General features: G+C 37.1%; 1 protein-coding gene across 3 annotated transcripts; it reads right to left on the reverse strand.

Moving 5' to 3' along the window:
* Positions 1-235: 235 nt before the first annotated feature.
* On the reverse strand, positions 236-24,567 carry LOC109105122 (bromodomain adjacent to zinc finger domain protein 1A-like). Of its 3 annotated transcripts, none has more exons than XM_042773594.1 (28): positions 24,457-24,567; positions 24,021-24,162; positions 22,030-22,308; positions 18,828-18,977; positions 18,642-18,743; positions 16,675-16,762; positions 16,418-16,552; positions 16,202-16,262; positions 15,936-16,090; positions 15,656-15,751; positions 15,422-15,560; positions 14,079-14,225; positions 12,263-12,358; positions 11,886-12,110; positions 11,508-11,673; positions 10,906-11,010; positions 10,704-10,795; positions 9,932-10,477; positions 8,185-8,348; positions 7,895-8,037; positions 7,619-7,767; positions 5,243-5,323; positions 3,898-4,145; positions 3,150-3,340; positions 2,696-3,033; positions 1,989-2,161; positions 1,704-1,791; positions 236-1,325 (listed from the first exon to the last, which is right to left on the reverse strand). In XM_042773594.1, the coding sequence occupies exons 2-28, from the start codon at positions 24,131-24,133 to the stop codon at positions 1,153-1,155; spliced, it is 4,443 nt and encodes a 1,480-aa protein (XP_042629528.1). In that variant the 5' UTR covers positions 24,134-24,162; positions 24,457-24,567; the 3' UTR covers positions 236-1,152. The 3 variants fall into 3 exon arrangements, with proteins under 3 accessions (XP_042629528.1, XP_042629526.1, XP_042629527.1); XM_042773592.1 differs by having other exon boundaries at positions 1,989-2,164; XM_042773593.1 differs by lacking the exon at positions 24,457-24,567 and having other exon boundaries at positions 1,989-2,164; positions 24,021-24,438.
* Positions 24,568-24,723: the final 156 nt, after the last annotated feature.

Raw genomic sequence — 24,723 nt, forward strand, 5'->3', positions numbered from 1 at the left:
ATGAAAATATGACAATGTTTAAACTTTTAAGTCATGAAGATTACATTACACTCAAAACATTTTACTCTATATAAGAGCAATATCTTGCAGTTATATTTTAGACCAGATATGAAAAAATAAAAAAAACATTATAAATGACCTTTTTCATTAGTATTTTCAGGCACATCAGCTGATGACTTGTTATAAATTAATTAAATGTTATACAGGGTACACAATTTAAATGGACAAAGCCAGGTTTTTGGTCAAGCCAAATATGAACAAAATTTATTTTACATTCAGAAAAAAAAAAAAAGATTTACACAACAGGTCATATAAATCTTAAGACCCATGAAAAGAAAATGGATTCATTCAGCTTTCTGATGGAGAAGGGGGATGGAGGGGGGGGGCATAACCTATAAAGACCATTTTTATAAATAAAAGCAAGCAAATTATACCCAAATCCAATAATAAATAACCAAAAACTGAAAAGGGAAGCAACAAAATGGGATGGTTTGGTTCCTACTTAGTGTTTATGCAAGCTATAGGGACCTGAAGGAAAGAACTGAGTTAATCTATACATCTACTCACAACTACAAAACAAAGTCTGTTTGTTCCTTTGAGCTGTGAGACTTAATTTATCATCAAAAAGGAGACTCGGGTCTGTAAAAATCTATACAAAATAGTAGTCTAGAAATGCAGTTCAGGTACAAAAAAAAAAACCAACAACAACAACAACAACAAAATGCACCATTTTGAAATTGCAGACAAAAACACAATGCTTTTTGTCCTGAGTTAATGTGTGAACGCAAAAAAACTTTAGAAAACACAGTGTAAATGTTTTTTTTTTTCACAGCACAGTTGTTTTTTTCTTTCTCCTGCTAGTGAAGGACTTATTCTTTGCTCCATAGGATTGAAGGCCGATTTATAGTCCTGTCACTGGCTGTGAAGATAAATGCCGCTTGATATCCACCGCTTGAGTGCCGTTTTGCTTGCACTCTTCACACTGCTAATAAACTTTCTTTTGAACAAGAGCTAGGTAGGATTTTTTAATGAGTCACACCATGTTCATGAACTTTCAACAAATGCCACAGAACAACATAATTAGACAGCAGATTATGAACTGGTCTTCAGTCTCGGCCAGCTGGTGTGTTTGTGTGGAAGATGGGCTTTCGTTTACATCCGTGACCGTTTCTGTGGAGAAGTCATGCGTTCAGCCAAGCCGAGTCTCTGAAGCTCAGAATGGAAGAAGGCCTGGAGCCGTAGACCGGCCTTGGCTTCGTTGGTGTTACGTGGGTTGTACTCCAGACAGTTGGAAAACATGAGCTCCACATCCTCGATATACTGCACTATAAGATTAATAACACAAAAGAAATTACATTTAGCAATGATTTATGTTGTGCGACTCTTTCAAGCCATTAAGGTGGGTTAGGTAAGGTTCAATCTAAATTACATTTTTATATACTCAAGTGGGTATTTCTGTTTTTGAGAAATAGCCCCCCCCCCCCCCGATGCAATATGTACTTTAGATGCAAAGCAAGTCGCTTTGTATGAAAGCGTCTTCCAAATGCATGAATGTAAATAGACAAAATTCATTAAAAAAAACTATTCTGAAATCAGAGGGTTTTGAACTAGGTAAATTTGAAAACCTTTTAATTAAATATTGACTTAAGTGACAACTAGTTTAATGTAATCCTTACTTCCACTAAACAAAACGACTGACTTACCAGCAGTTTGATATTCACAGTTGTTGACCTTTTCCCTGATTGTGCTCAAGGCGATGGGTTTTTTGATTATGTCATAGTAATCAGGCACCTGGAAATATGTGCGATAAAAGAAGTCATTAAAACCATGAAAATAATGCCTCAGTGTAAAACTGGAAAAGTGAGATGTCACTTAACAACTGCATAGATTATTTAAGAGTACAGTTGGTCGTAATAGGAATGGGAGCTCTATGACCTTGTTACAGAGGGTTATAAGTGTGAACAGCTCTTAACTTCTAAATGCACTACCTGAGTTCTGGACACCAGTTTCTTGAAAGGCCAGCTGTCCTCGTGTCTGACCAGGTCCACGGTGAGCAGCTCACAGGCTGAAAGCTCGTGGACACCCAAGTTTCTCCCTGAGCTTCGACGATTGGATGAAGTGGTGGCTGGAGCCAAAACGATCTTGGCTTTTGGGGAGACCTCTGCTGGAGAAACAGTGGCAAACCACAATACATGAGATGTGAACAAGAAGTCTTAGAGAAAATGAACAACAAGTGTCTGCATTAAGTTAAAGATTAATCATGTCATTTTCTCCAATCCAAACTTAAAAAGTCTCTCTTTTTTTTTTAATTTTTGAGATGTCAGAATTGTGAGGAAAAACTTAATGCGAGATGTAAAATATATAATTATAACTTGCAATTGTGAAATACAAACTCAATTCTGAGAAAAAAAATTCAGAATTGTGATCTAAATTGCAATTACACAAAAAGTAGTCAGAACTGTGAGATTAGCTTTTTTTTTTTATTCCATGCCAGAAAAAAAAAAAAAAAAGACATTGAGTCTTATTTGTGAGAAGTCATAATTACCTTTTTTATTTTTGTTTTAGCCACAGCATTTTTATTTTAGCCATAGTATCCTAATTTGATGTGATGAAGTAAATTAAAATTTCCTTTATGTTAAGCTTATTTATTTATTCATTTTGTGTGTGCGCACGTGAATTTACTGACACTCCTTACCAGTAATGGGTCTCTTCCTAGAGTCCCTAGAGTTATTCTCCGCTGTAGGACTGGACTGGTTGGATTTGGTTGTTGTGCCATTAGCAGCGAGCACCTCTAGACTAAGACGAGCACTGGAGCGGCTTCCTGCCCGGGGAGGGGGCTTGCCATTGGACACTGGGGTGGACTTCTTCCCTGAGTTTTTGGAGCCTCCTTTATTAGCAGGCTGGTTCTGTTTGGGTGTGCTCTGCTGTGAGCGAGGCATGGAATGACTTGATTCAGCCGGTTTTGATCTGGTGTTCAAACGACCTCCTTTATTGCTAGGTGGAGGCAGTTTGATGGCAGCCTTCTTGGGCACACTGTTAAATAAAAAAAGAAAACAATGTTTATATCTTTACTGATTCAATTAGTAAACAGCAAAAAAAAAAAAAAAAAAAAAAAAAAAAAGAGAGAGGAAAAAGTCCACTCCACTAACTCTTCCTCCTCTGACTGTTCTTCTTCTGACTCATCTTCTTCCTCTTCTGATTCTTCTTCCTCTTGTTCAGACTCCTCCTCATCCTCCATTTCTTCTTCAGACTCAATAGAGGAACGCTGACGGGAGTTGATCCTATGGGAACGCTGTTTGGGGTGGCATTCAGGGCAGAACCAGTCTTCAGAAGGAACAGTCTGTAACAAAAAAATTAAGGAATATCAAAACTTCCGTCAAAAGTTTAAAAGATTTTCTATTTATAAATAAAACAATTTATTAACAGATTGCTGACACAGAAGAGTGTACGCTTCTCGTGTCCAGTGGATATTCTACAAAATGGCGCTACGGTGATGTGGAGAGACACGGAAGAGACAAATTGTTGAATAAAGTCGTTATTTTTGTTTTCTTCACATACAAAAAGTATTCTCTTTGCTTCATAATGTTACGGTTGAATCACTGATGGCAGATGGACTATTCTGACGATGTCTTTCATACTTTTCTGGACCTTGACAGTGTATTTTGCTTGGCTGTCTATGGGACAGTCTCAAGCCTCTTGGTTTTCATCCAAAATATCTTAAATTGTGTTCTGAAGACGAACAAAGATTTTACGGGTTTGGAAGGACATGGGGGTAAGTGATTAATGAAAAAAAAATCATTTTGGGGTGGAGTATCCCTTTAAGTCTGCATGGCAAATCAGGGTTTATGAAAGAACAATTTATAAGGTATCAACCCTTTCAAAAGCTATAGTTCTCACCTTCAGTTTTGGCCGAACACAGAAAATATGATAGCCTCTGTCACAGGCGTCACATAGAAGCATGTTCTCAGCGTCTCCTTTCCTACGACACACCTTACAGCGGGTGTTGAGGATGGATTTGGCCCAGACTATGCTGCGCTCAAGTGTGGAAAGATGCAAGAAAACCTGTGACAAGCTGGAGCAGGCCAACAAAGACTCACGCCAGCGTTCTTGCACAGTTTTCACCTGCCGTCCACTTTCACTGCCATCTGTTGAGGAAAACAGGTTTAGTACTTATAATTTAAAACGTGTTAAAGGGGTCATATGACGTTGCTAAAAATAACATTATTTTGTGTATTTGGTGTAATGAAATGTGTTTATGCGGTTCAAGGTTCAAAAAACACATTATTTTCCACACACTGTACATTATTGTTTCTCCTCTATGTCCCGCCTTTCTGAAACGCGTCGATTTTTACAAAGCTCATCGTGTATGCTGATTGGCCAGCTATCCAGTGCATTGTGATTGGAGAATACCTCAAGCATGTGACGGAAATGTTACGCCCCTTACCATACTGTGATGCCGTGTCCCAGTGCGATGAGACAAAAACAATAAAACCCATTACAAACGAGGCATTTGTTGCAACCAGTGGAGACATAATTACTGATTATTATGACTTATGCTGTCTTTTTACGCATTGCATTGCACCGTATAAACATAGAACCATGTCTGCATTTGTGATCGGAGGAATGACAAACAACAAGCGATACTCTACACTGCTCAAAACTCACATTTGAATCGTAAGTGGCAAATTCTTTAAATATGAAAATGTACTTACAGGCTGTGAGTCAGAACAGCCGGCACTCTCCCAGGTTCAGGAAACTCCGTAAAACGAGTTGCACACACACGAATATTTGGTTTGAACTGTTCTGGAACAGTGTTGTAAATACAACTTAACCACTGATTTCTAGTTGTGTCCTCTTTTGGAAGGCTAAAGAAAGTATTTTCACTTTCGCAACGAAACAAAGCTTCTCCACGACTTGGCAGCAGCGGTAACAATACTACAGCGAGAATCAAAGTTACACCTTTCTTCTTTGCATGAACATTTGGGCGGTGTTATGCAAATCTTCCCACACAGTGAAATAGACATGTGGGGGCATCTTTAAACGAGGTGTTTTAGGAGGGCATGGACGAGTCTTAACTTTTAAAAAGAATATCTATTTGGGTTTGAGACTTTAGTCTTTGCAACTTTAGGGATCTTATCTATTCACTTACAGCTTGTAACACTCCAAAGAAAAAGGAAAACATGAAATTGCATCATATGACACTTTCAGTTTTTCCGTTTTTTTGGTAAACAAGAAATCTTACCATCTTTCTCGCTGGACTGGTCATCATCTTTCTTTTTGTCCTTTTTCTTCAACTTCTGGTCTTTCTTGGTATCCTCATCACCTGATAAAAACCAAAACATATAGAAATAAGAGCCTGTGGATTGATGAATTCAAAAATGAAACAAATGTTTCTACAAACAAATAAAATTATCCATATTAGGGATGTCAATTTTCAATCATTTCCATGAACGACCGGCGTTTAAATTAATGATCAATTAATCGTCAACCTTAATGCTGCAAAATGTGTCTATTGCAGCGGCACACAGTAAATCACTGGCATGACAGGATGTGCAAAAGCCACTAAAAAAAAAATAAATAAATAAAATGCTTTCTCACCCAAATTAAAGAGGTTTTAGTCTAAATAAAATGCTAGTAGCAGAATTGTAAAATGAATAGATTTGATTAGGATCATTTGATAAAATGAAGAGAGCACGACGTACGTTTGAGATCATTTTATTTTGTTGACTGTTTCCTCTCCTGTTACGGAGACCGCTGAACGTGCCTCTTTAAATGGTTTTGTGGTGCTTGTTGTTGTATTTTAAAAACACAACTGCAGTGTTTTCAACTGACATTATGGCATTTAAAATAAAATATCCCAAACATAACTGGCGCATGTGGCTATGCTGCACAGTCAGTGAACCGCTTCCATCAGTAACACACTGTTGCTCACATGAAACATTTTAATGTGAGTATTATGACTAGTACTTAATTTGATCCTGCTGGATCTTGTTCCGGAAAATGTCAGATGTTGAATTTTTGTGTTCCGGTGACCTATTTGTTTAAAAAAATCCGGCATTTTCAGTGCACTAGATCGTGACAGTGCATGCGTGCGTGCCTACAAGGACAGAGTGAACCCACAATTTTTGGATTAAGATATAATTGGTAAAAGTGTTTACTTTTATTATTGCATTGTAAAATAAAGCAAACAAACAGAATGCGCATTGTCATTCTTTACTTTCCGTCAAACTTGTTTATGGAGCGCCATGCCACACTTGTTTTAAATCTGTTATATTCTCAGAGATGATATTATTAAAACAAATTATTTTTACTTTGGGCCTATTACTTACATAGGCTATACATTTTCCTTAAAGCATCCCATTTTGTCCCAGGGCTTGAAAACCTGTGCCCTAGACTATCCATGCAGGTCCATGCAGAAACTTGTGAACGATGCTCTTAGTTGTGGCATCACCGTTATTGACAACATTGAATGCTCCGGGAAAATGTATGGTCAGTGTCGGTCACAGTGCCTTTTAATTGCTGTTTTGAATCCAGCAATTATTATTTACAATTTATAAGCTCTGATTATGACAAGTGTGGTATAAAAGCTTTGTTTATTAGAGGAATAATTGGTTAGCTGGAAAATGTTACATTGCGACCATGCTTCTGGATGCCGTTCGAGCTTATATAGCCTACATTTACGCGGCTTTGTTCTGGTTTGCTGATTGGTCACAAATATCCACAAATTCAATAATATTTAGGCATTGTTTCTTTTCTGAAATCCTCACTGTCTAACCTTCTTATTTTGCAGGTTTATTTTATCGTCATTCACTTGTTTTAATAATTTGTTCCCTCATGTTAGTTAAATCATGGGTTATTTAAGGAACAAAATTAATGAAACATGGACAGTGGCCACAAATTAAGTCAATTAAGTCGTAGGAACGAATTAACAAGTTGTAGAAATGAATAGCCTAGCCTATCTGTCCTGTATCCCACAGCCCTGCAAAGCCTGATATGAAACAATTATCTGGGGAAATTAGTTACTACAATTCTATTACTTTCCATGTTTAAGAACTTTGCTGTTGTTTCTATTTTAATGTACTTTTAAAGTTTAAATCACATTAAAAGCTTAATTATGAATAAATGATGATGCATTTATATACCGTCACTGTCACTCACAGCCGCTCGCACGTGTTTTGTGCATGAGCCACACGCAGCCCAAAATCAGGGCTCTGAACCAGTTCAAGGAACAAAAACTGGAAATGGCGCTCCATACTTTTTTTTATTATTATTACTATTATAGGCAAAGAAAATTGTTTTTTAAAAAATAACATTATTAATCGGTATTTCTTCTACCTGAACCGGTTTCGGAACGGTAATGATACAGAGGAACGCAGGAACAGAAATGTTAAAACATAGATTCTGCTCGGAGTGAACCGATTTAATTATTCTTTTTTTCAAGCCCTGCCCAAAATTAAATAACTTAATCAACCATCGATAGCTTTAATCCATTGCATCTCTTATCGACAATTAATCAATTAACAATTAATCGTTGACATCCCTTATCCATATAGTTTTCAGGAACACACCCTTATACCCTCAAAGTTTCAGAAGAAACCATAGAAGTAACAGATCTTACCTAGAGGAGCTTTCAGGAACTTGCGCTCTATGCCCTGCTCAATCTGTGCAAGAGCGTGTGCCAAATAGTGGACAATGTTACTGACAGGTTGTGGTGTGCTCACAGTAGTGGACGTGGCACTCTGACCCTCAGCCTTCAATTCTTGCAGCCTAAACATGAGAAAAACACCATCAGTTCACACAATTGCAGGCATTGCTGTTAGCTTGTATGAGCACCAGACTCTGTTTGAACACAGAAATAAAAATACACAGCTAACAGATATTAAAGTAAAATAACCTGTCTTTGACTCTGACATGATTCTCATAAATCTCCATTGGCTCCTCTTCTCCGTTGATCAGCCCGTTCTCTTTGGACTGGGGATTTAGCAGTTCAAAGTTCCCGTTTTCCAGAGCGGCTCTCCATGAGTTTCTGTCCATCACCTTCCAGAGATAAGAGGCACAAAAAATAAAAAATTACATAAAAATAAAAAATAAAAATAAGGGAGGGGAAAACCAGATCAAGCCACATCACACCTTAAGAAATACATTATTAACAACTATGTTATGTGGTCCACACAATCAACATACTTTAATTGCCCCCAGAGTTCCCTGATAGATGCGGTCCTCGATATCCAGTAGTAGATCTCTGAGACGGTTCTCCATGAAGCGCTCAGCAGGTACAGTGCTTTGTGGGTAAGCCGGGCCAACTTTTGGCTTTAAAGTGCTGGCTTTGGTCTCTTGCAGAGATTCATCTGCACAATAAATGACACATAGTTTGGATGAATTAAATTTTTTCCCCTCTTATGCTCACCCATGCTGAATTTATTTGATCAAAAAAAAAAAAAAAAAAAAAAAAAAAAAAAAAAAAAAAAGTAGGGCTGCCCTCGACTACGGATTTTTCTGGTCGACTAGTAGTCATTAATTTGAAGCATTAGTCGACTAATCGCACATTTATTAATAAACCATTTAAATCATTATTATGAGCCTTTGATTGCCTATAGCCTAATAAGCGACCAAGTGCACGCATAAAGCTTGCCACAGCGCACTGGCAGAAGTAGGATGATGATTATGAATGTGTCAAGTGAAAACAGTAAGGAGTCTGCATCAAAATTTTAATAATCATTGATAAACTAGTGCTTTCTTTGTTTTCGGTTTAAGAGATGAAGTCGGTGACACTGACTCGTCATCTCCACAGTAGTGATGCATGTTTCATATGGATTACATAATCTGAGAATATTTGTTTTCTATTTGAATTGGTTCATGTTAAGTAGACATTTCACTCTCTATTTTGTCTGTAAGGTAAAGATATACACGGAGTTTCGCGCTCATGTTCACAGACTGAGATGGCAGAAAGCGCATCTTGTTTGCTTTCATTATTTAAAAAAAAAAAAAAAAGCGCAATTTGTTTTTATTGTGAGTACACACAAATATACGTAGAGTCATCACAGATTTGAAGATGTATTACTCTTATCTGTATGACCAAAAATGACGGCATCAAGGAATCATAGGCGCGGGTGTGCATGATAGGCATGAGCGTTTGGATGTTATGTTAGACTAGGCATAATTTTTCAGTTTTCGGATGCAGCCAGTCTTACATACCACACTCAATCAACATGCTACATGTAAACAATATTCTTTGTTGTATTTTCCTGTTAAAATAACGCCGTTCATTTGGAATTATTCAGCTTTTAAGAACCAGCAGAAGATATGCCGGTTTCTCCGGTAGTGGGCGGAGCTAATGCACAAATGGCAATCTCATTGGCTGGCGCTCATCTATTACCGTCCCCGTTTTGATTTCAGTAAATCAGTTCGAGCGAACCCTGACAACGTGATTAATATTCATGAACCCAGCAGCATATTAATCCTTAGTTCACTGTATAATGTTAGTGCAGTAGTAGAACTAGCAGTAGTATTATCTTTTAAAAAATAATTACTATTATCTATTACTGTTATCTTTTTTTTTTTTTTTTTTACAGAAACCCTGAATGGCCAACAATATCTTAAGCATCACCACCAGTCCTAAATTCAGTTAAAATTACAAATAAGCATTCATGTTACCAAGTTTTAGTTCTAATCACTAAAGTTCTTTAGTAATTAGATATTTCTTAATTATCATAATTTCATAATATAACGCTTGATTAACTAAGATTTAAGAAGCTGTACCATTTTAAAGATAAGCTGATTTGGTGAAATATATATATATATATATATATATATATAAATATATATATATATATATATATATATATATATATATATATATATATATATATATATAAAAAAAGCTAAAATGTAACATTACTTAGGAACCTGGCTCCAAACAATCCCACAGTACCTGAGTAATGGTAACGCTGAACAGCTTTGCTATCCATCAGTTGAACAATGTGCTCCTTCTCCTGCAGAAGTGTCTCTTTGAGACTGCTCTCTCTGTGCCCACGAGGGTTTAGAGACTCTATGAGCTGCTCCACCTCCTCAGGTGTGCTGTAGAAGAACCACTGATTGGGCCGGTTGACTGGCGGTGAGGTGTTCTGGACCAGCATTGGGTACTCAGTGGCGGCATCTGTCTTAATAGGGCTCTCAGTTGAGGAAAGCTCTTCTATATTAGGTTCGTGAGTAGTGCGGGGCTCTAGCATGTCCTCTGTCAGACCAAAGAAGTCTTCCTCAACAAACAGTGCCCCGGCAGAAGGAAAAATCCAGTAACGGCGATAAAGGCGGTCTCGCCCGAGAGGCAGGATGTAGGTGCAGGCCATAGCTTTCTGAATGCGCTCCAGGAGTTCTTTCTCTTTGAGCTGCTGTTGCTGTAACTCCTCTGGGCTCAGACTGTCTTTCATTTCAACCTCACCAACCTGTTTCTCTTTTGGGATGTCATTTGTTTTCTTTACTGGAAAACAAAAACATAGGAATATATTTGCTACAGAATTTAAACAACCATTTCTCAGGGCAAGCAAGAACTGATGAAATGTAATGTAAATGCATAAATGTAACCATTAATCATTAAGTTCAATATTTCTCATACCACTTGCAGGTTTATTACACTGAAAAACTGATCATAAGACCAAGAATGTATCAAAGTAAACTAATGCGATATTTCTGCTAAAAGCTGATACATTTCTTAGATTTGGTTGGTTGCTCCTCCTCATCCTCTGTGTTTTGCTCAGCATGACCTTCCTGACTTTCTGTGCTGATGTCCATCTCCTCTCTAGAACCAACAGACAGAGACAAGTTTAATCAAACATGTGGACTGGAATGTAAGCTGTCTCCCAAAACCCAGGGATTGAGTATTTAGAATGGTTTACTGGTTCAGCTCACCCTGACACATTGTCTCCATTTCTTGCCTCCTCTTTGAGTTTTTCATGTTTTTCTTTTAATTTCTGTTCTTGTTCCCTTAGCTTCTCCTCCTTTCTTTTTCGAACCCTGAAATAAGGTGATGCAACTATTAGTTTCTAAACACAAAGTCTATGTAATAGACCTTAGTCAGGTCAAATGCCATATTAAATTTAATGCAGGTGGAAACAAGGCATGGGGGTAGACTTAAGTGGTGTCCCAATTCTTAGGAGAATATTTTCACATTTACCCCTTGACACTCTGTTTCAAGGGACAAGAGAAAGAGGTAGGCGGAGGGCTAGGGGAAGGGGTATAAAATAGAATTGGGATTGGGCCTTTGTGTTTAGGGTTGGGGGAAGTGTTTTAAGGTAGTATTTCATGTAATTTTCACAACTCACAACTTTCCAAACTGTTTTATGGCATTTTTGTCTACTGAAAGTTATAGCAGCAAGAGTTGTAGCTTAGAAAAAAATCATATGTTGTAAAACAACAGGACATTCATTGAACATATTGTACTTGTTTCCCTTACAGCCTTGTTTTTGTTATTTTGTTTAAAAACATGGTGCTACCCAGACTCTATGCCGTACCTCTCTGCAGCTTCCTCTCGTTCTCTGCGATGCTGTTCAGCTTTAAGCTCTCGCAGTTCCTGTTTGGCAGATCTCTGCTCATCTGCATTGTCTTCTATAAAGTCTCTTGTAGAAACCAAAGTCAGCAGTTTTCCACACAAAGAATGGAGGATCTTTAGCTTCTCTCCTGAACACATATGTAACAAAATGAGACAGTGCAAAATGTTGATTTATTTATTTATTTTTATTTACTTATTATTTTCCCCCTGAAATTATAAAAACTACAAAATTAGACACTTGGACCCCAATGTATGTTTTGAAAAAAAAAAAAAAAAAAAAAATAAAAAAAAGGAAAGGAAAGGGGAAGGGGAAGGGAAAAAAAAAATAAAAAACACCAACCAGGCAGCAGGTCATAGACAGCAGTGCAGGAGAGCTTTTTGAGCAGGCACTGGTTTGACAGACGCAGCTCCACACAGGGGTCATCTGTGGAGCCAAAACCGCCCTGTTTCTGGTAGCGAAACTTTGCATTGGTGGACATGCAATCTGCCCCCGAGGCCAGAATGTGCAGCCTCAGAATCTCAGAGAGAGTACAGCTGTCCAGATCCAACTGCTTCAGACTACAGCCTGGCAGAGAAAAGGAAGAAACATGGTTCCACTGGTTGTTTGAATTTACTGAAAGTATACATTATAAACGTCTATATTATTCATAAAAGCACAAAGTTTTAATTCTTAAAGTGGTCATAAAGACAGACACATATCAGGGCACATCATCTGACCTTGGTGGAGTTGTGGCCAGGCAGCAGCAAGAGATGCCACAGCGCTGATGGCAGACTGTGTGGGGTCAGCGTCATCCTCCAGAGCTTCACTAAGATCTAAGAATGAAAACCACAGTCATTCAAACCTGAATCGCCAATATACTGAAGGTAAATTAACATAACAGGACTAGTAGTGGTAAACCAATGTCAGCTAGGTGAACTAATGGGCTGAAAAAATGTTAACTGATATAAAAAATTTTTTTTTAGAAAAAACCTTAAACTTATTTTAGTTAGTTGCCGTGGCAACTTCTTATTTTTGTTTACTTTAACTTGAAGTATACCTGTCTGTAAGATTTCATACAGCAAAATATTTCCCAAATTGAAACATCTTATGTGTAGTCTCCTTATTATAAATAAGCTGTAACTAGGGTTTGGAATTTTTCAAAAATATTGTATTTGAATATTTGGGCTACTAAAAAAATGAATATATGATTTATTTACATGACACTTGACGAGAAAGTTTTTTTTCACTATTTCTGAAGCTTATGATTAGGCATTATACACAACAATGATCTACAACACTACATCTTAAGGTTTTATATTAGTTGAAAACGTGTTTAAAAATTAATTTTATGACATTTGACGAGATATATATATATATATATATATATATATATATATATATATAGATATATATATATATATATATATATATATATATATATAGAACAAAAGCATTCAAACTCAAGCAGTGCAACCTGAAAAAATAAAGCAGACTGTGCCAATTAGGGTACAGAACATATTAGGGCTGTACAATTAATTGCATGTGATTGTCCTGCGCATCTTCTGTTCCGTGATTAGTAGTAAATCTCCATCATCTGCTTTCAGATGGAGTGGCATTTACTACACAGAGCCATAGTTCACTGACAAGCTACGCAACATCGCCTTCATTAACGCAGATCGAATCACCTGCGATAATGAATGTGATATTGCGTAGCTTGTCAGTTAACTACGGCACTGTGTAGTAAATGCCGCTCCATCTAAAAGCAGGTTATGGAGATTTACTACTAACCACGGAACCGGCTTTACTGATGAGATGTGCCATATCAAATCGCATGAGATTAATTGCACAGCCCTAAAACGTACATACAATCGAGTTGGCTTATGTTCATCGTGTTTATATTGCATCACATGTTAATGTTGAGAAAAAAAATAATATCCACATGCTCGGGTGAAAGTATGCTCCTCAGTCTGATAACAATAAGAAAGCACACCGGCACAGACATTCCAGAGACAAAAAGATAACAGTGTGCTAAGCAAGGTTTCTTCCAGGGCTTGTGTTTTCTGTTCTTAAAGCACCCTTTCCCTCGAAGAAAACCTGAAGGAAGATTATGTCTCAAGATCATTTGGCTGTCAGATAAGCTCTCTTCTCAGCTCGTTTGGGCTACAGCTGCACTTCTGCAGTGATGGACAGCTGTGTTTCCTCAGTCGACTGGTGTTTGGATTTCACATTGTGAAGGTAAGATTATGATAACTCAGTTTCACTGATTCATTTGGTCAAAAGTAATTCCAAACTTCATGAGGCAGACGACTACATTCTGTGATCAAATACATTAACTTGTTAACACTCCACTTCGCCACCCAGTGCATTTAGTTATAACTGACTTTTAGTTTGCATGCTTAGGATATATCATGGATTCCCTGCACTAACGGCTAGTAAAGCAACACGTAGTTAAATTTGAAAAGTGTTTTATTTTTCAAATAATAATTACAGATCGAATATTAAAATATTTAACTATTTGTGCACATCCCTAGTTGTAACCTCTGCAACTCTGACCTTTGGTGTCCGCTTCCGCCACCTGGTCTTTGGCCACTTCCTCCTGTTCCTCTGCCAGAGCCTGAAATATGGCCGAAAGGAAGAAGAATAGCAGTTCACAGAGTGGCCCCTCAGGATCAGAGCCCACCAAGGCCTCTTCCAGAACCTCTGTAAACAGCAACAACCCTTATCAGGAACGTTCCAAAAAATTGGTCTCTGTCTCCAAAAAAAATCAATTCAGGTATGTGATAAGCTAGAGGAAAAAAAGCAGAAAAATCTGACCATACCAACAAGCCACACCCCTAGCACTTATTTTTTTATTACATTTAGAGATAAATCTTTTGTATAATATATACTTACTGTCCTATAAAAATAAAAATTAGAGTTGTTATTAAAGTACTTGCCAAACGTTTGGAAACATTACAATAATGATTTTGAAATAAATCTCTTCTGCTCGCCAAGGCTGCATTTATTTGATTAAAACTAAAGAAAATAACAGCAATTACAATTTTTTTTAATATATCATTTTATTTTAATATATCATAAAATGTAATTTATTCCTGTTTTACAAAGCTGAATTTTCAGCATCATTACTCCAGTTTTCAGTTTCACATGATCTTTTAGAAATAATTACAATTCGATTTGATACTCAAGAAACATTTTTTAATAATTATCAATGTTGAAAATAGTTGTGAGGCTCCATATTTTGTGTGGAAATGGTGATGCATTATATTTTTCAGGATTTTATAAGTGTAGCATTTCAGACTATAGCCTATATTTATTTATATAATTACATCACAACGGTTGCAAATTTTATGATTCGCAACAGTCATAAGCAATCTCAAATTCTCACCACCATTCATAAAAAAAGTTACTGGGTGAATAATACGTTTTATCGCCGATTCTACTCTCATTGGCACTTTGAACCATTTGAACCCTTTTAACTGTCCTGCAGATGGTGCCGCATGCTCATTCAGCGCTCTCAGCACCATTCCATCCATGAAGTATTTAGAAAACATAACCTTTTCTCAGTTTTAGTTAATTGCTTAAGGCCATTTCATGATTTCATTCAACATGCAGTAACCAGCATCACCTGAAACACCTCCCAAACTCGATTTTTTTTCCATTACCGATCTGCATGATTCATGTGGGTCATGATTTTAGGCCGAAAGATATAAATAAAAAAAATAAATTAAAAAAACAATTCCAGATTAATCCGGAAGAATCATATCCCTGTAAATTGTAAAAGAAAAGCCAATTTGTAAGACAGAATGTTATTAGGACACTCATGCTTCGATTTAGTGAGTGGGAATGGCATAATATCCCATAGTGAAATACATTTATGACTAGTAAGCATTTCTTACCAAGTGTTACGCCATCAGGGAATTCATCCTTTAGATCAAACAGCTCTCCAAACGCATTCAGGAACTCAAGCACCATCAGAGCATCTCCAAATAGCTCTGGAGGAAGACGTGTTTTCACTGGAAGAGGCTCTGGCAGCTCCTGAAGACAAGCACATTTAAAAACAGCGTTTAGTCTGCTGCTTATGTATGTGTCCCTGCAAAAATGTGTTTAATAGTCTGAGAGGGCATGTTTACCTTTAGGTCATCACACTCCATGTCCTCTCGAGGTTTGCTCCATAACTTCAGGCGTTCTGCATATTTTTTCTTTTCCTCCTTTAGCTTCTCTCGTTCCTGCAGCACATTTACAATTAGCCGTAAACAAACAAAAGTATAACTGGTGCAATAATTAATAAAATGAAACAAAATTACAAGCATTATTTACTTTGACATATGTAGGACAATTTTTTTTTGAAAGACTAGAGATGAGATATGCACTGAAAAAAACAAACAAACAACAAAAAACCTTCCAACTCACCCTCTCTTTCTGAACCTTCATTCGTTCCTTCTCCTCTTTCCGCCTCTGTTTCTCCTCTTCTACTATCCTCTTCATCTCCTCTCTCTTTTTCTCCTTGTCTTCTTTTTCTTTCTTTTTGGCCTCAATTAGATCTTCTCTTTCTTTCTTGAATTTTTCTATAATGCAAGCCATGGAAAGAAACAGCAAATTTGTGCAGATGCATTGCATAATTAAGCCCATGACATGTCTAGTCAGGGTTTAACTTGTATTTTGCAGTTTAAACTTACCCATGGCCATCATCTGTTCTTTCTGCTGCATCAATTTGAACTTCTCCTCAACATAATTCATCTAAAATTGGGAAACAAATCCTCATCAGAGAAACAGTATCAGACTGATTTTTTTTTCTTGAGCAAATGGTGTGCCATACTTGTAATTGCGTGAATGAAGATGGCCAAGTTGCAAACATTACTTCTAAGCACACATGTAAGCCCAAAATAACCCACCTCTGTTGGGGAGGCATCATTAGGACGGCAACCTCTGCCCTTCCCTGGTGGACTAAAGGCAAACACTGGGGGCTCGTCCGGGAAGAAGTGGGAGAAACAGTGTTCGGCTAACTTATATTTTAGAACTGTTGATGGCTGAAAAAAAAAAAAAAAAAAAAAAAAAAAAAAAAAAAACGTAACCAGAAAAGGAAAAAAAATCATCCACATTGAAATTTGGAACGGGCAATCTGGATTACTTTGTTTCATTTTGTATTTACCTTTAGTCTGATGGTCCCTTTCATTGGTTCACAGTGCTGTTTAAGAAGCAGCTTCAATCGGTCTCGACTAAAAACAGTCTTCTTACGACTATATGACGAAAAAGCAAAGGGGGGGTGACAGCAAAACACTTTACAATGAGTAACAAACAAGAGAAACATACAACTTTATCATTTTATAAATTTATTAGGGATGCACCAATCTGATATTCATATCGGGTATCGGCTCCGATACTGCCATTTTTCTCGAATCGGGTATTGGTCAGAGAGGGCCGATCCAAATCTGAGATTTTTTTTTTTTTTGTTGTGATTATTATTTGTTGTTTCTTATTAAGTAATATGGTTTTTTGATGCGGTTCTCAATTCCAGTCCTCTCGCCCCCCAGCTCTGCACATTTTGTACGTTTCTCATATCGTTTCAGACGTTTGTTCTATTTGAACATAAGTGCCCCTGCGAAGTGGACATCACTGGATATTCCGCCATGATTCCAGTTCGACGCGAACATATAGGTTCCATTCAAAGTGCATTTAAGTGTGTGAGAGACGTGAATTTAAATTGTATTTATTTACAGAGGTATATGATGTCACACATGTCCATGTGTGCAGATGTTGTACAGCGCAAATCTGTGAATGAATGTTCGGAAGTGAGGTAAACTTCCAAAGATTTCCCCTGCTCAGGGAGTAGGGACCATGTCAATGGGAACACAGTTTATGCACGGAGCTCACATCTAATGAGCTGATTATCTGAATCAGGTGTGTTAACAAAAAAGAGACATGCAAAATATGCAGAGCTGGGGGGCACGAGGACTGGAATTGAGTACCGCTGGCTTAAAGTGAGCTACATATGAATATTTAAGTCCTTACATTAAAGTTTACACAAACTCTTTTCTCTACTGTGGCTGTCAGTCATTCGTTCAGCCTTTAAACCCTGGTTGCGTTCGGTTATGACAGTCAGCTCGTTAAAGCTCTCTCCAAGATCATTCTGTGTTCCCATTATTATTATGATTTGTAAATACATTGTCTATGAATTTGCAAAAAGGACCTTAACTTCTCGCCGGAGTTTAATGTTACTTGCTACCGGGTGTCTGTGAGAACAAAACATGGGCGTAGAAAAGACTATAAACTGTTTTTAACGTGCACAGTAACTGAAATTTAAAACTGTTAAAAGAAAGGCTCAATAACTGTTCCACATATATAATACATCAATCTCTCTTCTCTTTGTGCTTTGCACTTTTTAACACGAAGTGCTTACAATGTGCGCATCCGGTGTGCAGAATGATGCACTTGAAGCAACACTGACGCCATGTAGCTTCAAGCGCATCATTCTGCACACATTGTAAGTGCTTTGTGCTGCACAGTATTTGTTTTGTCCTATTGTATCTATCATATGTTGTTGCCTTATTAAAAAATATGCTATACGTCTAAAAGAAATGTATTTTAATTTTATAGTATATACTTATATATAAATACATTCATGAATGTTTTTAATGAATGGATATGACAGCAATGTGTAACATTTTAACATATTTAGTGCAACACTTATTTGTTCCCCACAAAAGTTTTTTGACTAAATGTTTTGATTTCTAAAATTATTGTGCACTGATTTTTCTAGAATAACTTTTGCTGCTGAATTATCTACTAACCTAGTTTATGATAATTTTGTCATAGATTATGAATATGCATAGGCATATATTTTTTCATATTTATTGTTTATTTTATTTTTCTTTATAATTAAGTAGTCTGTATCTAGTAGATTGTGAAAGAATGATTATCAGTTCCACACACAGAGATATATAAATTCTACATATATTTAAATGGGGGAAGAAAAAAAACTTCACTGATATCGGATCGGTATCGGCCAATACTAAACCCTAGGTATCGGAATCGGTATCGGAGGTGAAAAAGGTGGATTGGAGCATCCCTAAAATGTATCTGTAGTTAAAAATAATAATAATGAAATATGTATCTCACCTAATCTGAGCAGCTTTTACCACTAAAGGTTCACAACCCTCTGGGCTGACAGGCTGAACTCTGTATTTAAATAAAGATGGACTGGTGGCTTTCTTCTTCTTGCTTTAGACAACAAAGCATAAAGCATGCAATTTAGATTTGGAAACATATGAAGCATTTCATAGAAAGGAAGTTCTGAGCACCGACCCATTTGTTGGTGTTTTGGGAGAAGTGACTGTGGGCTCCTCATCACTGTCACTGATAACGATCGAATCGCCCTCTATATGATGTTTGACATGGCCGTTGGCTGTGCCATTGGAATGAGGAGGTGTAACTTCCAATATTTTGCAGGGTTGTCTGTTGAGCATGGAAATATTACAACAGATTAAACTAATTTGTGTGCATTTGATTAGCTCCAAATGGAAAAGTGTGAACTATTAACCAATTGATATGAAAAACATACTTCTGTATATTTCATGATGAACGAACAAAAACTAGACTTAATCAGACAGCCTGGGAACCAGAATTTTACTTCAAATGTTACTGCAAACAGTATGTAGAGGTAAAATGTTTTTAATCTATTTTAAAGGGGTCCTATTTCACTTTTTCAACTTTAGTTAGTCTGTAATGTTGCTGTTTGAGCATAAAAAAGATCTGCAAAGTTACAAAGCTCAAAGTCCAATTCAAAAGGAGATATTTTATTAACAGAAATCACTTTTCAAAAACTACAATGAACGACTCGTTTGGACTACAACGCATATTTTCCGGGGTTTGTGATATCACAAAGATTGACGAATGGGACGAGACCTAATTGAGCTGCACTAGAGAAGCCAACAAGCGTTATCACTATGTCGGAGACACGCTAGCTTTTCCAAGGCAGACGAACTTAGAGTGGTTACAATCATCCGGGTTTAAATAGCACTCAAATTGATTTGATTTTGATGCAATATTTACACTAAAGCTGGCAGGCGGCTATGGTAAGGAGCAGGACATTTCCTGACCAAGCACCGAGTGCTGCCAATCACAACACACACTGGCGCAGCTAAACAATCACAGAACAGTTCATATTTCAGAAGGCGGGCCTCCATTTGATACAGGAACTATTCGAGCCGTTCATCTCAGACTGGGGAGAGAGGAGTTGTAATAATGTATAATATGTGAATAATAATGTGTTTTTCGAACAACCTAGTATGACAGCCTGTTCTAGTATACCCCCAAAACAAAATCAAGACTTTGTAAAAGAGCATAATAGGACCCCTTTAAAGCAGAGTTCATAAATAAATTGTGAAAATGCAATCTCTATGTCTCCCAGAACAGCCATTCATTTTCCTTCTTTCTCCAAAAATTGTATTTATCTAAAATGTAGAAAACACATCACTAACTTGCAAAAAAAACTCCAGACATACAGAATCAAGCAGGCAGTTTGGGAGTGATCTATTTGACTGACTGGTAGAGACAGCAAGACTCAGCCAGATACAGATAGTGGTCTTCCTACTTGTCTTCCAAAACAGAAAAAGAAAAAAGAAAGAAAAGTTCCCCTCCACCCCGTCTACCAGTGGGGCTCCATGCTGCCTCACGTCTGGTTGTCTCTGCGAGCTTTGATGAGTTCTAGGACAACTCCTTGCACCAGTTCAGCCAATTAGGGTGATTCTCTAAGCTCCAGCCTATCACTTTGTGTTATCTTCAAATAGCAAGGTCAGCTTAGGGCTCCAGACTCATTTTTTTTGCTCTACAACATGGGATTAATCAATGCATGCTTTATCATAGTTTATAGTTAGGTATATGGAAACGACAGTGGTTAACATTCAACCCGTTCTTTTTCATCAGTAGCCTATTATTTGTGATTTGAACTTTGTGAACGGGAGTTCCTCTTTTGCATTATAAGCCGGGCTTTGGGTGCTTTCACTTTTGAATTCGCAATCTTGTCACTTTTTAAAAAGAAAAGATAATTGTCTATTTTGGTTACATACACCTTTCACTTTTTAAGACTAAAAAGATGGATTCATTGTTATTATTAATTAAAAAGCACAACAACAGTAAAACATTAAGATGACAATGAAAAACTAGCTGTTTTAAAAAATATTATTAACAAAAATGAATAAGAAGAGGCATGGCATACACCACATGCTGTATTATATACCGACTTATAAATTACAAAACGTTTAGCAAACAATGAATCAAATAAAAAAATAATAGAGAGCCTCCATAGCGTAACGTGCGGTAAACAGCAAAGATAACAAGCTTTTTAAACCAAAAACAAAAAGAAAAGTAAAACTGAACTTGCTGTAGGGGATGGTGCTTGCGTGTTTTTTCCCCACATGAATATCGATATTTTATTAATCTCTGGTTTAAGAAGAGGTCTTTTACTTTATTTAAGCTTGAAAACCATCTATTGTTTCCTCAATATTTGCATCATTTTTGCTGCGCGCACCTTTGCACTCGTGCTGAGGCAGCGAGTATAAAGGCCCCCATATATTTCAAACGAAATCGAAGAACGAACTGATATGACGTCATTTCGAATAAAAACAGGCTGAAACGAAGTTCGTTTTGGCAGTTCAAAACAGCTGACTAAAGCGAACTTTCTGGGGGCTCCTAACACCTTTGAGTTTCTATTGGTCCGTGGCAGTTACACAATCGGAGGGTGTGTTCTGAAACTCCACCTTCTTTGACGTGCGATTTTTTTCCCCTGGTTTGTATCTCATTCACCGGAGGTCAGGCAAGAGAACAACATCTCCTAGTCACTAGCAACATAAATACAATGTGTCGAATAGCTGAGCTGGCACAAAATATCCGCAACTTTACAATCGCTCGTGGACAGACTTTAAAGATTCAGAGAAAGCATTTAATTCCTAGAAAGAAATTGTAAAGTAAATTGTCAAGTAATGTTGTGGATCATCTACATAATGGTTATTTTTTCTCCAGTAAAAAATTAAAGTAAACTGTTTTTTGTTTTTTTTTATTCAAAAAGACAGATCTTCAACAAGGATTTACCCATTATCAAAAATGATGAAACTGACTTTAAAGTCAGATTGAATGGGCCTTGTAGTGTATTTTCAGCTCCACGCAAAAGTAAACATTGTACAATACAATATGCAGCATATGACCTGGTTCTTCTGTTGAATAATTAAAAAAAGACTCACAAATTCACATGCTAACAGATTTGAATCAGTCTGAATGATGAATTAACTCATCTGAATCAACATCTGACTCACTGTTGGCTGTTCACATAACAACATTACAGATATACATTTGCCAAAGATTTTTCTTGCTTTTTTGATAAAAAGTTTCACAGCTGATTCCATGAACATCAACAAAAATTTCAGCACTCGGGTGAATTGCGCTGGAAGCGAAACACTACAATGCATACTGTGATTCATGTTGATGAGTTGAGTGACAACAATTATCTCACCTGGCACCAGACCGAGTGACAACATCCACAATTTCTCCAGGAAAGAAGCGCTCTTTGACATAAGCATACACATCATCACATATCTCATGGAGACGTGAGTGGTGTGTAAGTGCTGTCAGGTGCAGAAGGGGGACGAGCAGCGCATTGGGAAATTTCTGAAGATTAAGTCGGGCTTTCCTCTCACTCTCCAGGGCCTCCTGGTAGGTCAGGCTGGGCTTCCCTGTCACCGCACAGCTCCATACAAGACTGTTACACAGAATGGTCCTCTCAAAGAATTCACTGGCAACAAGAAAACACAATGCGTAATGTTATTAACTATCCTGACACCTTTATGGTTTACACAGATATGAACATACTACTCAAATTGACAATGAACCTTGTAAAAATGTCATGTTTTGGGGAAAACAAATAAAGTGGAGATTTTACCCAAAATACATCTATTTGTTTACCATCACATCTATTTTTCCCCAATTTTAAGAACTCTAAGTTATTCATAATCAAACCTGCTATTAGTAATAACTTAGCAAATAGACTGTTGTCATTAAAAGGAGCCATTATTTTAAGCTCTATTAACACACAACTGCACACACACTTAATACCAGTTAGACTAGTTTTAGTTTATATGCCCAAGTAATTGGTAATTCTAATTTAAACAACTGCCCATATCAGTCTTATGAATTGTAAGACCAATCTCAAGAACAACTCAAGCTTTTGGACAATATAAAAAGTGCTAAATAATTTTATTTCTCCTGTGCATAATGCAAGTCTTTCGGTTTTTATTTCTAAACGGTTAGAATCCATAACTTCATGACAGTTACCAATTAAAGCTCTTACACACAACTAGTATGTCATTCATATTTAAGCTTAACAAATAGGCAGACATCCAAAATAAAGATGAATATCAATTCATGACCATTTAAATTTAAAATAAATCCAATGTCATGAATATCATCACAAGTAATCAATAATAAAAGTAACTGAAACAATAATCATAAAGCATATTAAGCTGTTATTGTCGTCATTTAGATACAGTGTACATTGTTTTGTACTGTGTTCTTTCTGTTTTGTATATCATTTATTGGAAAGTTTGTCTTAAAGCAGCATTTGTCCATTTTTTTTGCCTTATCTGCAAATAATTAGTAGTTGCAACTAGTTGTAGGCATAACTGTAAACAAACCTAATGATAGTTCATAGTAAACTTATAATCTGCATCCTACTTCATACATCATCCCAACATTATCACTTACAAAAACAAATGACAACTTCCAAGAGCTGATGACAGATGAGCACCTAGACCAGTCCAAATAGCTGCAACTAAAGTACTACATGGGCATTATAATCTTTCCCTTTCCAGCCCCACATAACCAGTAAGCCCGTTTCCCCAATGTCTTATGTGAAGTGACATCAACATCATAATGAAAAGAGCAGTGGAACTGTTGCCTCTAATAGACAAACACACTAACAATAGCAGCGACCACGTTTTAAGCTACAACATCCTGTGTGTGGATGAGATCTGTCCCATCTCCACTAACACCCCCCAAAAACACACAAACAGGGACATCCCACCAACGATATGGCACTATTTAAGTGCTTATAACACATCGACAGGTAGTTTTATGAATTATTTCACTCAATCTGCTCTCTGTATCGTGGTTTAATTGGCTAAACTGTGCTAACTAACTAGCAGCCAACTCTGTTAGCAAAGGCCTCCAACTGACACCTGCCGGGTGTATGAAGGTGGAAACCTCAAGTCTTTATTAATTCAAGGTTGTTTCACACCAGGGGTGTTGGGTCATTAGTAAAGTTGGTTTAAAATATCAAACCAAGATTAATGTAGGTTGGTAGTTGTTTAAAGGGAAAAAATGAAACTTTCAAGCGGGCTGTCACTTCTGTTGTTAGTTTCTAGTGCTTCTGTTGTTGACTAGCATCAAAGAGGAAGTTGAAATGAACAAATAGCAGTTAACGTTAGAAATAAAATGAAAATCCCTTACTCATAGGTCCTGAAGATTTCATGTGTGACTTTACAGAGGAAGACTTCTTCATCGGGTCTGAGATCAGCGGGCGGTTTCTGCCTCACGAACGGCTTTTTGTGGAGAAGCGGCATCTTTCCTTTCTCTTTATCGTTCTCGGAGACTTTCAAAAACAACAAACACAATTAGAAATTGAAAAAATGTCAAATTAATACAGCTCCGTTAAACGTCAGACTTTGAAACTCGTCGAAAGTGGTTGGAGTAAAACCGTTACGATTTCAAATGTTAAAAAAATAACGATATTCTTCAGTCTTTGTTAATGACACGCGCTTCCCGGGTGACGTTCAAAATCCAGCCCACATGTTTCGCCTTTTTTATTCAAACGAATATAAAGCACACACTTGGTTCCTATATAATAATTGAGCCCGATACACGGATTTCGAATGATGATATTTACCAAATATGTAATGTAAAAAAAGATAATCGGCTCCGGAAGAGAAAGAAAAACAAACGAGTATCAGGATATGTCCCGCTTCTCCGAGTGTTGACGACAAGTTTTGATCCGCTCTAGTTCACTTACCCGCTGGATAGCGCTGGGGGCGGAGCTTATATGACAATTGTGACATTCCATTGGGCGGTTTGAGTGCCAATCACGCTTCCGTAGCCAATAGTGGGAGGCGAAACTTGAAGTGGGGTTTTAGTTAGTTTTAGCTTCATGTGTTTT

Source organism: Cyprinus carpio, chromosome A17 (assembly GCF_018340385.1).
Source record: "Cyprinus carpio isolate SPL01 chromosome A17, ASM1834038v1, whole genome shotgun sequence".
In the NCBI taxonomy this organism is placed as follows: domain Eukaryota; kingdom Metazoa; phylum Chordata; class Actinopteri; order Cypriniformes; family Cyprinidae; genus Cyprinus; species Cyprinus carpio.

Bases quoted from the DNA above. Each gene is read 5' to 3' on its own strand.
- LOC109105122 (XM_042773592.1), bottom strand. From the start codon at position 24,133: ATGCCGCTTCTCCACAAAAAGCCGTTCGTGAGGCAGAAACCGCCCGCT. The intron at 8,349-9,931 runs GTACTGTGGGAT...TTTATTGTGCAG, and splicing joins TCAGCGTTACCATTACTCAG to ATGAATCTCTGCAAGAGACC. The intron at 3,341-3,897 runs GTGAGAACTATA...TTTTTGTTACAG, and splicing joins GTGTTCGGCCAAAACTGAAG to ACTGTTCCTTCTGAAGACTG.